The 13,827-nt window shown below is 39.3% G+C and overlaps 1 protein-coding gene and 1 pseudogene across 1 annotated transcript; both read left to right on the top strand.

Moving 5' to 3' along the window:
- The first annotated feature begins 9 nt into the window (after positions 1-9).
- LOC119991569 lies at positions 10-13,260 on the top strand (annotated as a pseudogene).
- On the top strand, positions 12,146-12,656 carry LOC119991568 (cell wall / vacuolar inhibitor of fructosidase 2-like). The gene is made up of 2 exons (XM_038837912.1): positions 12,146-12,207; positions 12,258-12,656. Exons 1-2 carry the CDS (start codon positions 12,146-12,148, stop codon positions 12,628-12,630), a joined length of 435 nt encoding a protein of 144 aa, XP_038693840.1. The 3' UTR covers positions 12,631-12,656.
- Positions 13,261-13,827: the final 567 nt, after the last annotated feature.

Here is a 13,827-nt window from a genome sequence, read left to right as displayed (position 1 = left end):
TCACGAATAATGACCAATCATGGGCCAGAAGTAGAGGTGTCCAAAAGATCGGACGGCCAAACCCGTTTGGGACCAGTCTGGCACGGCCCAAAGCCTCTTAGCGGGCTGGGTCAGAGTTTCCGGCCTGTGGCAAAAGACAAGTCGTTCCAGGCCCAGCAGGCCCGATTGTTATGGTATAAAAAAGTTTAATAAGCTTGGTTTTGTCCACTAACTACTAGGGACACATCCACCTACATGTTTTTTTTCTGTATATATAATGAAGGAATTATACACGCAAGCATTTGTGATTAAAAAATTGTAGAAAAACTGTGATGACTTATACTCCAACGTATAAACGATTGATTTTTTGATTGGTTATTGATTATTATATTGGTTATTTCAATTTTTTATTTGAGAAAATACATTAATTATTTCAATTATCTCAATCGGTTCTTGGTTCTAAATAAAATTTAAAAATAATCATCCAATCCATTGATTTGATGGTATATTAGATTTCTACCATTTTCATCCCTATACTCTAGGGACGTCTGCATCAATTCTGGTAAATAGGGTTGCCTGTAAACTAATAGAATCAAAGATCACCTTTACTATCTCTTCAAGTGACCTATTTGGCTTCTTCTTTTTTTTTTATGCCTTTGATTTTTTCAGTAAATAACACTGCATTATAAAAATCCTTTGGCACCCACCAAGAATACTACACGGTAGCACAACGAGAATAAAGGCTAAAGGGACAACAAAACATAAATTACTATGTTAGGAAAAAAAATTAAATGAAATCTCTACTTTCTTACACTTTCTCCTCCAAATCCTTCCCCTCCAAAACCCCACCATACAATACAAGTTTGTAATACTAGAAAAATAATATAAACCCAACAAACATTACAAAAATTGCAGTTTGTTTTTTAGTAAATAACACTGCATTATAAAAAGTGCTAAAGTGTTTGCTACTTATCTTATTCTATCAGGTTCAATTCCAGAGGTATGAATTCACACATAAATTTATCATAAGTTTGTTTATCATGAGTACTTTGTAGGCTAGTACGTAGGCTCGATGAGTTTATCTCGTTGTTGCATTTTGATCAAGAATTGGGTGCATAAATCTAGGGGTCACTATTTGGCCAGCGGGCCAAAGCCCGGCCCGGCTCGAAAGTAGACCGGGCCTGGGCTCCATTTTTTGGGGCCCGGCCTGGCCTGAAGCCCAACACCTAGGGCCAATTTTGGCCTGGCCCGAGCCCGACATTATTGATTTATATATATATATATAATATGTATATATTTACATATATTATATATATACATATACAGAAATTCTCCTATGTGGACCAAAAGTGTGGACCAAGTTTGTGGACTTGTTTTTCAACCATAGATGTGATGGATACCATAATAAATGTGTGGCCCCCACTTATCTTGTGATTGATTACAACCATTAGATTTTGGTCCACAAACTTGGTCCACATAGGAGAATTCCTGTATACATATATATATATATATATATACACACACATACACATACATAGATATATATACACACATACACAGACAGTGCAGTGCACTCTGTGTATATGTACATACATATATATACATACAGCAATTCTCCTGTGTGGACCAAAAAGTGTGGACCAACTTTGTGGACCAAAATCCAATGGTTGTAGTAAAGCACAACATAAGTGGGGGCCACAAATTTATTATGGGACCCATCACATCTATGGTTGAAAAACAAGTCCACAAAGTTGGTCCACATAGGAGAATTTCTGTATATACACAGCAATTCTCCTCTGTGGACCAAAAAGTGTGGACCAACTTTGTGGACCAAAATCCAATGGTTGTAATAAAGCACAACATAAGTGGGGCCACAAATTTATTATGGGACCCATCACATCTATGGTTGAAAAACAAGTCCACAAAATTGGTCCACACTTTTGGTCCACATAGGAGAATTTCTGTATATACCCAACAATTCTCCTATGTGGACCAAAAAGTGTGGACCAACTTTGTGGATCAAAATCCAATGGTTGTAATAAAGCACAACATAAGTGGGGGCCACAAATTTATTATGGAACCCATCACATCTATGATTGAAAAACAAGTCCACAAAGTTGGTCTACACTTTTGGTCCACATATATATATATATATTATTGCAATGTATATATGTATGTATATATACATAATACGTATATATTTCACCCTCTATAAAATATTGTTCAATTATATAAAAATTAAAGTACAATTATAGCATTAATCAATTGTAAATAATATGTACTTTTTAAAAAAAAGTCAAGGCTCGAACTTGAAGCCCGAGCTTTATCGGCCCGGGCCGGGTTGGGCCTAAAAAAGTCCGGTCGGGCCGGGCCGGCCTGGTCCGATGCCAAGCCCTACATAAATCTGGTTGGGGAGCATCTGTTCAGACAGCTAGATGTGTCGTTTGGACAACAGACGGTGAAGATACTTATTGATTGACAGAGGTGTAGTTGTCTAGATAGTTTGAGTAGTCGTCCAGACAGCTTACAGGACCTGTAGTTTCTTAGTATAAATATAAGTGACGTTTTAGGGTTGTAACTTAGTTCAATTGAGAGAAAGCGCAGGTATAGAAAACTTTGTGATAAATGTCTTGAGTGTAATTGAGTTTTGGGATTGAGAGAAAATTGAGTGTGTAGTTATAATAATTTTCTACATAGTAAATTTTTTTCAGGTTGTCTTTTGACAACACTCGTGGTTTTTTCTCGTAATTTGAAGTTTTTAACCCTTATATACTAGCTACCTAGGTACTCAAAAGTATAATTTTACCCCCATACAAAAATAACCAGCCCACATCAGTAATATCGCTCCATACCGCTCATCAGTAATACCGCTCCATACCACGAGGGCTTCGCCCCCGCTTCCCGGTCCATACTGAATAATAAATAAAACTGTTAATATGAGTCATTATTTAACAACTTACGAAGCAGAATCCAGAATTCAATATCGAGTGTTGTAAAAAATTGTATGGTCTGAATGTTTCTGCTAGCGGGAAAAAAGGCTTGAATGCGCAATCGTCTTTGCATCCTATCTTCTGTATCTTGCACGCTGCACAGGGCCCTTTCACATCGTCCCTTTTCCTTTTAGTATTTCAATTTACAGTAAATGGTATTCAAGTATTCATATATACCCAAAAAGTAAGTATCTATACCGAGTATATGACCTGATTGCTTTCGCATTTTGTCTTCCGTATCTTGCACGCTGCACAGGCCGCCCCTTCCATATCGTCCCTTTTTTATTTCAATTTACAGTAAATGGTATTCATGTATACCCAAAAAATACGTATCTATACAGAGTGTATGACCTGATTTAGGTGTTTTAAAGGATAATTTGTTTTCGGCCCACGAGCACAGTAAAAAGGGCCCAATAGTAATGGGCCGAAACCCAAATATATGGGCCCATATATATTTGGGCCCAATATCAATGGGCTGAAACCCAATTATATGGGCCTATATCCATTTGGGCCAATTTGTATTGGGCCCAATAACAATGGGCCTATATCTATTTGGGCCAAATTTTGGGCCCATGGGCACAGTAAAACGGGCCCAATATCAATGGGATGAAGCCCATATATGTCCATTTGGGCCAATTTGTTTTGGGCGTATGTACACAGTGGTGACATATCATCAAGACACAGGAAAATTAAATATGCTGAAATATACTCCACCGTGGCAACCGCACAGTTGTATGGGCTATGAGGCTTGCATTTTGGTTGCTTTGTATTTCTGGATTGATAACATGATGAGACCGATATATGCAAAGCTAATACGTTGTGATTTGGGAACTCCTAGCAAAACAATTAGGCGGCCACTGAGGCGCCGTGCCCTTGGATCTCTGGGCAAGAGTCGGTAAATGAGAGTTGTTTTCCATGATTTGGTTGTGTCAACTTTTTCTAGTTGGGTATCCGGTTGATTTTCTTGCCATTACTTGGACACTGTAATAGAGGAGAAGTGGATTCCTGTTCTTGTTTACTGCAAAAGATTCCGGTAGATTTTCCAATGTTTGCTTGTGTTAAGATGTGCTTTAAAAATCATCCCTTCCCACTGTGTGTTCTGTCTCAAGCCACAAAAGGGTCTGATGAAACCTGCCATTGAGCATTGTAGCAGGAGGGCTTTCATCCCTCTCTAGCTGTCTGTGTGTTAATTCCATCAGTAGTTTCCTGTAAGGCAGGAGGGAAATACCTGTCTTGCATGTTTGCAAACAGCTTTTGAAGTTTTGCTATGCTCCTAGTCATTAGTTTTGCTTGCCTTTTGAGATATGTTCCTCGCACATAAATATAAGATTTCATGACAATATGAAAATGAACTCGTGCTTTGAAAATGTTTAGTAAATTATATGGCATGTTTCATGGGAATTTGACTGTTGGATGAGGAAGTTGCACAGAAGAAACTATTGGTGTTACCTTTGATGGTTTTGCTGGTCAGGGATACATCAAAAGAGAACTGCAAGAGATTGTAAGAATTTTAAAGAATGATGAGGAGTTCCAAGACAAGGGTATCTACTGCCCAAAAGGTGTCTTTCTTCAGGGTCCTCCTGGAACTGGTAAAACGCTTTTGGCTAAAGCCATTGCCGGTGAATCTGGATTGCCCTTCTTTGCGGCAAATGGCATTGATTTTGGTGAGGTGACCTCTGACTCCTTTCGTAACATCTGATACATTACAAATATAAGAATATGTGGACAAACTGTTTTATGTTTCATCTAGAAGGATTTTAGTATTTAATTTCTGGATTATTGCTCTATTTCGAAAGCATTTAGTCGAAGAAAAATTGGTGAGTATCTACTCACAGAAAATTGCTGACTTTGAACGTTTGACTTCTCTAGATGTTTGTAGGCGTGGCAGCATCTCGTGTCAAGGATCTTTTTGCTAGTGCCATATCATTTGCTCCTTCGATAATTTTTATTGATGAGATTGATGTCATTGGTAGCAAACGTGGTGGATCAGATATAGGCAGGGTATGATAACTACGTTTTTTTTTTACTTTATTTAACAGAAGAGTTTGTGCTACATCTGCTCTCTTTCAGTTCGTACCTGACCACAGGGAAAAAGAATGGGGAAAATAAAAGAAGTAAAGGGGGATAAATAAAGAAGAAGTGGATGAGAAAAGGGGGCAAAAATAAGCAGCCTGTGAATTCTGGCTTTTATGCATCTATTTATGGTTATTATTTGTTTTATGGTTTATGAATTAGTGCAGCATGGAGGTTGAAAATTAAACGACTTAACTAATTTTCTATCTCAGTTCAAAAATAGGCACAACCTTTCAAAGAATTGAACTATTGAAGTGAATGTCTTCAATCTTAGTATCCAATTACACCCTATTCACATACTGTAAACTTGGTTCGCACTACATGGTGTTACTATGAAACATGACGTAAAACTGCAATCTTCTGCATATAAACTGATATATACTTTATATCACTTCTTTCTTGCTCCTCTTTCGCCTTTTTTCTCAGCTATCCTTCCTATATGTGTTAGGAAACATCAATGGACTCTTTTGCCCAAACTTGAGTACCATTGTACGATATTGTCCGCTTTTCCAAGCCTAAGCCAAGCCCAACCCAACCCATCACAGGGCTTCTAGGCCTTTTAGGGTCTTATGGCTTTAAAATGCGTCTTGCTAAGTCAAGTAAACCTTTGGGCTTATAACCTGTACATTAGATCTTTATTTTAGCGATGTGAGACTTTTCTCAACAATCTCCGTTCACTTGTGGGATGGGCTCAAGCCTACCAAGTGGAATCAGAAATCACACAGGTATCATCCACATTCAAGCTAAATAACCTCTCTCTGATACCGTTGTTAGAAAACACAAATAGACTCGCTAGCCCAAACTAGACTATCATTGTAAGATATTATCTGTTTTTTTAAGTCTAACCTATCACGAAGTTTTCTTTTCAGGGCCTTTCAGGCTCACGGCTTTAAAACGCATCTTACTAAGTCGAGAAACTTTTGGGCATACAACATGTCCATTAGTTTTAGCAATGTGAGTCTTTTCTCAACAATAGCTTGTGCGTGTGGCTGCTGCGTGTAGGGTGGCGCAGAAAGGGAGCAAGGCTTACTTCAGATTCTGACTGAGATGGACGGATTCAAAGAATCTACTTCACAGGTGTGTTTTTCACTATGTCCGTGGTGAAGGAGAATGTATTTTCTTATCGGCTACTAAACTTGGGATTGTCAGGTGTTAGTTATAGGTGCAACAAATAGGCTGGTCATTCTTGATCCTGCTCTGCTGAGAAAGGGGCGTTTCGACAAGATTGTAAGAGTTGGGTTGCCATCTAAAGATGGTAGATTGGCCATATTGAGGTAATTCCAATAAAGTGTTATGTATTGTAGATTATAACTTTTCAGAACATGCCGTAGTCGTACTTTGCATATGCCAGGTGCATGCTAGGAATAAATTTTGCCGTTCAGAGGAGGAAAAAGATGATCTGCTGCAGGAGATTGTTCAGATTACAGAAGACTTCACTTGGGCAGAGCTGATGAATATACGGTAATGGCCTCTCATTTAATTACTACTAGCTGTCATTATTTTTGTAACTTTGGGAATAGAGGGTAATCTATCCTACAAAAATTGGCAGAAATGAAGCTGGAATTTTGACTGCGAGGAAGGATTTAGACTACATAGGTCGAGAGGAACTTCTAGAAGCAGTGAAGAGGGTTGGTGCTGTCTTCACTATGCTTTCTCTCTCTCTATAAACAGCGAGCATGATATTGTGCATTTTTTTTCTCTTCCAATTTTGATCACAAATCTTTTATTTTTCAGCAAAAAGGCACATTTGAAACTGGTCAAGAAGATAGTAGAGAAGTTCCAGAGGAATTGAGATTAAGATTGGCATACCGAGAAGCAGCAGTTGCTGTTCTGGCCTGCTACTTTCCAGATCCCTATCGCCCTTTCTCCGAGGTCGTTGAAATAGTGGCATTATCTTGTCTAATTTGATCTCGTAATATCAGTCAATAACACCTCTTTATGCATCTCTTCTGCAGACTGAGATAAGTTCCATCCGCAGCCAGCCAAATATGATCTATGCAGATACTTCGGGCAAGGTGTTCTCAAGGAAATCGGATTATGTGAATTCGATAGTACGTGCATGTGCTCGTAAGTTACCGAAGTGTCATGTTACTCTATTGATTTAGTTAACCAGCTGTGTCCTATTTGTTTGACCAATTAGTGACACCCTGAAATTTTGAATTAAGCGCACCTTAAGAAAGAGCTGCCCACCTCCCAAAAAGAGGGAAAAAAAAAAGAAAGGTGATAGATAGACTGCATTACTCTCATCCGGTCATCCTGGATGGAAAGAAATACCTTTTGTGTAATAAAATACAAAGATCATGACTAATTTATGAAATGTTTAAAGTAAAAGGATAAAGTTCACGTCAACTTCATCCTTTAGTCATTGCCTTAGACTTCATCTGTGACAAATGTGTCTTTCTGCACCTATTTGTTTAGTGTCACCAGATCCAATGTTCGGGGTAATGGCAGACTCTTTTATTTCCTCATCTACCTTTCTTTATTATTATTAATTTGTCTGAATTTTGGATGCTATTTGTAGCGAGAGTAATCGAGGAGGAGATGTTTGGGGTTTGACAACATGTCTTGGGTATCTGCGAAGGCTACATTAGAAGCTTCAAGGCTTACAGAATTTTTTATTCTGCGAACTGGGATGACGGCATTTGGGAAAGCCTGTTACAGGAATAATCATGATCTTGTGCCAAATGTATGTTTCTGTATTTGTGGGCTACATGTGCAATATGATGGTGCCAAATGTAATATCAGTTTATTTATCTTTAGGGATTTTCTTAAACGGCATTAGTAATTTTCAGTGTTACAATAGCTTGCAGCTAAGCTGGAAGCACTTCGTGATGAATACATGCGTTTCGCTGTGGGAAAGTGCTTATCGGTGCTGAGAGAATACGGTTCAGCTGTAGAGACTATCACAGGTCATTTTGGTTGATTTGTTTGATTCATAGTATTGGGCTATTTTTTGCAATAAATGTTTTGAGATCTGCATTTGTTGGCTTAGTTAGATGAATTATACGAGTGAACTTCATGTTTCTTATTTTCATATCCAAATAGGATCGAGTATTTTTTAATAGAGCCACTTGCTACCCGCCTTCGCATTATGCAGATATTTTACTTGGGAAAGGAGAGATAAAAGCTGCTGAAATCTGGGACATATACAAAAGGGCTCCCCGGATACCCCAGGTAATTCATGACCATAAGAATGAATGATGATTGTCCATAGTTTACTGGTTCTGATGCATGCATATATAAACACGTATCTGTAAATGGATTGTTATTGTAATCTCCTGATGCTTGCTTTTATAATTTCTCTTATGAATTATTCTGACCATAAATAGCATGAGATCAGAGCTTTAATGACGATGAATGGTTTGAATTGAGAATAAAAGCTTGTTTTATATCTCTAATCCTTGAGAATTTTCTGGATGCGAAATAGAATTTATGATTGCTACGTCTAAACTTGTTTTGGTCATTTTTCAGCCTGCTGGGAATCCGGTTGATGAATATGGAGCCCTGATTTATGCTGGACGATGGGGAATTCATGGGATTACAGTTCATGGGAGGGTGACATTTGCCCCTGGAAATGTTGGATTTTCAACCTTTGGTGCACCCCGCCCCATGAGTGTAAGTGCAACAGTGCTTCTGAGTTCACATTACCACTGTAATATATCCTAATGCCAACATCACCTCAGCCGAAATGGTTAAGGCATATACTCGACTTAGTGGTGCCCAAGTTCGAATCCTCCACCCTGCTTACTTACCCCAAAAAAAAAAGAGTAATACATCCTAACGGCAGTTATGCTGATTGTTTCCTTTCAACTAATTACTTATGCAGACCAAAATTGTTAGTGATGCCACTTGGAAGCTTATAGATGATGCTTGGGACAAAAGGATTCAGGAATTAAGAGATGAATCTTCAAGGAAGATAGAAGAAGAGAAGGAGAAACCTCAACTTTTGATGGCTAGCCATTTCCTCTGACAAGGATGCCCTTTTCTCCCTGATTTGTTAGCAGGTAAAAGAGATCAAGTATAAAAGTGATTTCTCATTCATCTGGTATTCCATCATCTGAGGCCAAAGCCAGCCATTCTGTTTCTGAAAATTTCTTCCTGGATTGTGATGGATGTCGATGAGTAGCATAATATTCAATATTGTGCTTTCATGTAGTATTAAGAAACAACTCATATTAACAAAATTACTTACTAATAGCTTCTAGATGATATCATTGCAGGCTTCAAAAACAGTATTGAATTGCGTTTTTATGCAATGAAAAAAATATTGCAAGATTATTGACGGAGGTTAAAATTTTGAAACTAGCACCAACCTTTGTCTTGGATTTACAGTAATCCATTATTGTTGATTCTCATGTTTCCTTTCTTAAGATGCCAATTGTGTATTTCTGAATTCTTAAGGTGCCGATTGCTTTCAGGTCATACTAGAAATATATTCTAACTTGGGGACACTCCGCTTATCACTGGAGTTGGAATTTTTTTATCTGGCAAAGGTCGATAGGAAGTGCTTCAATCAATTAGCCAATGAAGACTATGAAATCACACTAGGGTTTGAAATTTGAGAATTCCCTGAATACGTGCCCCTGCAGGCGGTGGCATAAGAACGGTGGATTTGTTTTCTGTCGTATTAAGCTACTGACAGCTGGAACAGATTTGATTATATCTGTTGCAAATCATGAGGGTTTGAATTGAGTCAATTTTGTATACTTGATGTTGTGAAGCTTTCTGATTTGAGTTATTCAGACTATAAATTTGCAAGTTGGTCAGTAGATCTTGTTTATGCTGCGAGACTGGTACCCTCATGCTCTCCCTGTGTGGCGGATCTGGTAAAGAATAATACAATTTATATATGGGCTAAGTTGAGGGAAACTTGTAATTTCTATGGACGATTAAACCCTAAATAATAGGATGTGGTGATCAATGTCTTCCGGTAGTCTACGACTCTACGTCAAGGTGAGAACTTGGGGAGGAGATTTGCTATTTGTTTTGCTGTCTACATGTATAGGGAATTCTTCTTGATTATCTCCGAATGATTAGTTTTTGCAGGTTGTTTGATATTTGTACAAGATTGCCGCAATGCAGCTGGTGGACCTCGAGCCAGCCACCAACTGGAAACAGAAAAGGCGAAATGTCCAGATCAGCGATGACACACAAAGCGTGGCGGCACGTCACCTGACAGAAATGATAAGTGAGAAGATAAAGAATTCTACAAGGACTAGTTCCTGGTGGAGCCAAAATGGACACAGCTAGCAGCTTCTTCAATGCTAGAAGAAGCTATTAGGTATGTCATGTTCTTGAAAAGACTCTCTTTCTGATGCAAACTAACAACCAAGGCCCAACCTGCGCCCACACACACATGGGTCGATTGTAACTAAGGCCCAGAACCAAGCCCAATCTCTAGGCAACCTTGGCTGTTAGTCTAACTCACGCATATATGACGCAAAGCTTGCTCCTACTCTTCCGATGTGGGATAAGGGAAAGCTCCAGACATACTGCATCATTCCCTCCGTCTTCACAACAGCACATGTCCCACGTGCAGGATTAACACACATCCGATGTGGGATAAGGGAAAGCTCTCACTCTTCCGATGTGGGATAAGGGAAAGCTCCAGACATACTGCATCATTCCCTCCGTCTTCACAACAACACATGTCCCACGTGCAGGATTAACACACCTCCGATGTGGGAAAGCTCCCACATGTCCTCCGTCTTCACAACAACACATGTCCCACGTGCAGGATTAACACACCTCCGATGTGGGATAAGGGAAAGCTCCCACATGTCCCACGTGCAGATTAACACACATCCGATGTGGGATAAGGGAAAGCTCCCACTCTTCCGATGTGGGATAAGGGAAAGCTCCAGACATACTGCATCATTCCCTCCATCTTCACAACAACACATGTCCCACGTGCAGGATTAACACACCTCCGATGTGGGATAAGGGAAAGCTCCCACTCTTCCGATGTGGGATAAGGGAAAGCTCCAGACATACTGCATCATTCTCTCCGTCTTCACAACAAAAGATGTCCCACGTGCAGGATTAACACACCTGGGCGGATTAACACACCTGAGCACAACTCGTGACCCAGGGCAAATCACTCGCCCACCCTAGGGCACACATGCACCCACACACGGAAGCGAGCCTTAGCTTCGATACCAAATTGATGCAAACTAACAACCAAGGCCCAGCCTGTGCCCACACACACATGGGCCGGCTGTAACCAAGGCCCAGAACCAAGCCCAATCTCTAGGCTGGCCCGAAAACCTTGGTTGTTAGTCTAAGGCAAGACTCACACATATATGACGCAAAGCTTGCTCCCACTCTTCTGATGTGGGATAAGGGAAAGCTCCAGACATACTGCATCACTTTCTCTCTCTAGTATGTTTTCAAGAATCCAAACCTCCTTGTCCTTTGTTCCCTTGTTTCAGAGTAGGCTCATCACTTGTGCCTGTTATCCTAGGATAACTATTGACTCGGACAAGACTCTCCACATAAACTGCTACATGAATAACATTTTGAAGAGACTTGGATATTTGCACTGGTTCCTTTGATAGTGGATCATACCAGCATATATGTACTCTAAGAGCAAGAGGTGGCCGTTTTCCCTTGTAGCAAGAGGTCTTGTGTAACGTTGTTGTGTGGTTATCGAGTAAAGTTTGGTCCATGACTCTTGCATCATATAGTTTTTCATCACCCATTTATCACACTCGCCCCTTTTGTTTTAGGTTTGATTTGATAACTCTGTTGTTTTTCAAGGACTAACTATAAGGGTATATATATCAAGGAGTAGAGAGGTGATCGATCGAGATTTCCAGTCCAACTTGGATTCGGTTATAATGACTTAAGGTTATAATGACTTAAAGATTTCAATCAGATTAGGATTTTTTTTCCCCTCAAATTAGGATTCTATTTTGACCATCCTGATTTTTATTTATATCATAATGAAATTAGGATTTTAAAAAGCACATACTACTATCTAGCTAGTGACCAATTATTGCTAATAGCATCAATAATCTCCAAAATTACTTCACAAATCCGCTAAAATCCATCATCTCTCCAGCCAATCTCCGATAGGTACGTCAATTCTGAATACCTCCTAAATGCGTTCCAAATTCTTCGACAACGTTCTGGTCATCGTCCACACCAATTTGATTGAGAAAATGTAAAAAAAAAAAAAAAAAAACTAAATACTACGGAGAGCGTGAAAACAAGAGACGCCAAGGGTCTTGCGGTTATTATGGTTGGCGTTGGAATGGTTAATGCCACGGCCACGTGGATGTACCTATCGTCGGAATTGCTTAGTGCCACTAATGACACCAGTCTTAGGCAAGTATCAAAAGATTGTACAAATAAGTATGCTTTCGCCGGGCATGCACTCCAAGCTTTGGTTCAAGATTTGGCTGTGGAAGGCTATGATTATCCGAATGTGTGTCGGAATGCGTTTAGGAGGTATCCAGGAATGGCTGCATTAAGGAGGTATCCAGGAATGGCGTATCCGCCGGAGATTGGTCGGAGAAAGGATGGGTTGAAGCGGATTTGTGATGTAATTTTGGAGATTATTGATGCTATTAGCAATAATTGGTAACTAGCTAGCTAGTATGTACTTTTTAATAATGCAAACTATATTATATGAACAATTATTTATTTTTAGCGAAATCATTGTGCTTCTTTTACTCTCTTCTTTCTTTTTTTGTTGACAAAGACTTCCACCTAATTACTCTTAATTGTTTTAGCTATAATACTTTTAACAATTGCTTCTGCAATATGACATTGGTGTACTCACTTCGTTGACACATAGGGTTATCTTGGAATTGAACCTGGAATGAATGGGCAAGAGTCAGCTTCCTGTACCACAGGTCCGCTGAGGAGTTCGAATTAATTTGTTCTCAATGCATTGGACTTCATATATAGCTACTTATGGGCAGCGATCTTGATATAATTTGGACGCACACCAACCTCTCACAACAGTTTGTCCGCTCTGATCTCATTGGACCCTCATGGATTTGTCCCCCTGGATTATGCCAGAGAGGCCCGGCTCAACCGGACTTCAAGCTTTACTTGAAAAATAAGTTGTTCTAACCCTAGATTTCCACCCGTTTTTCGGCCTCCTCGCCACCGATGGCGCCGATTTCAAGTTACTATGTATGTCAAGTTCTTGAAGAGACAAATTCGGTTGCTACAACAATCCAGCAATACTAATATTAATAGTTACTCATGCTCATAATAATAATTATAAATAACTAAAATTTTCTTAGTTATGTGTTTGGCTAACATAAACTGACCATTTGAACATTGGTTAGATGCCAAACAAAAGTACATTGGTACGCCTTAAACCCAAAGGCCATACCGGCAGCCAGTAAAGTAGTTGACTTGCCTGCTTTCGTTTGTTTCTTTGTTTCAGATGAGGCTTGTTATCTCTTGTTCCTGTTATCATCGGATAATTATTGACTCGGACAAGACTCTCCATAGAAACTTTTGCAGCAACTATTTGTGAAGTATACATAAACTCAGATATTTGCACTTGTTTCTTTGATGATGGATCATACCAGTAAAGTCTATCTTTGTTTTCTAAACGTATATTTTCGTTTTCTATGTACTCTAAGAGCAAGAGCTGGCCATTCTCCCTTGCAGCAAGAGGTCTTGTGAAGAATTCTGTGTTGATGGAGTAGAGTTTTGTCCATGACTCTTGTTTCATATAATTCTTCATCATCCATATATCATAATCTCCCTTTTCATAACTAGAAATATAGTTAACACACAGACATCCTCTCAACACACCCAC

This window comes from Tripterygium wilfordii, chromosome 22 (assembly GCF_013401445.1).
Source record: "Tripterygium wilfordii isolate XIE 37 chromosome 22, ASM1340144v1, whole genome shotgun sequence".
NCBI classification, from domain to species: Eukaryota; Viridiplantae; Streptophyta; class Magnoliopsida; order Celastrales; family Celastraceae; genus Tripterygium; species Tripterygium wilfordii.
This window is presented reverse-complemented; position numbering and strand designations above follow the sequence as displayed.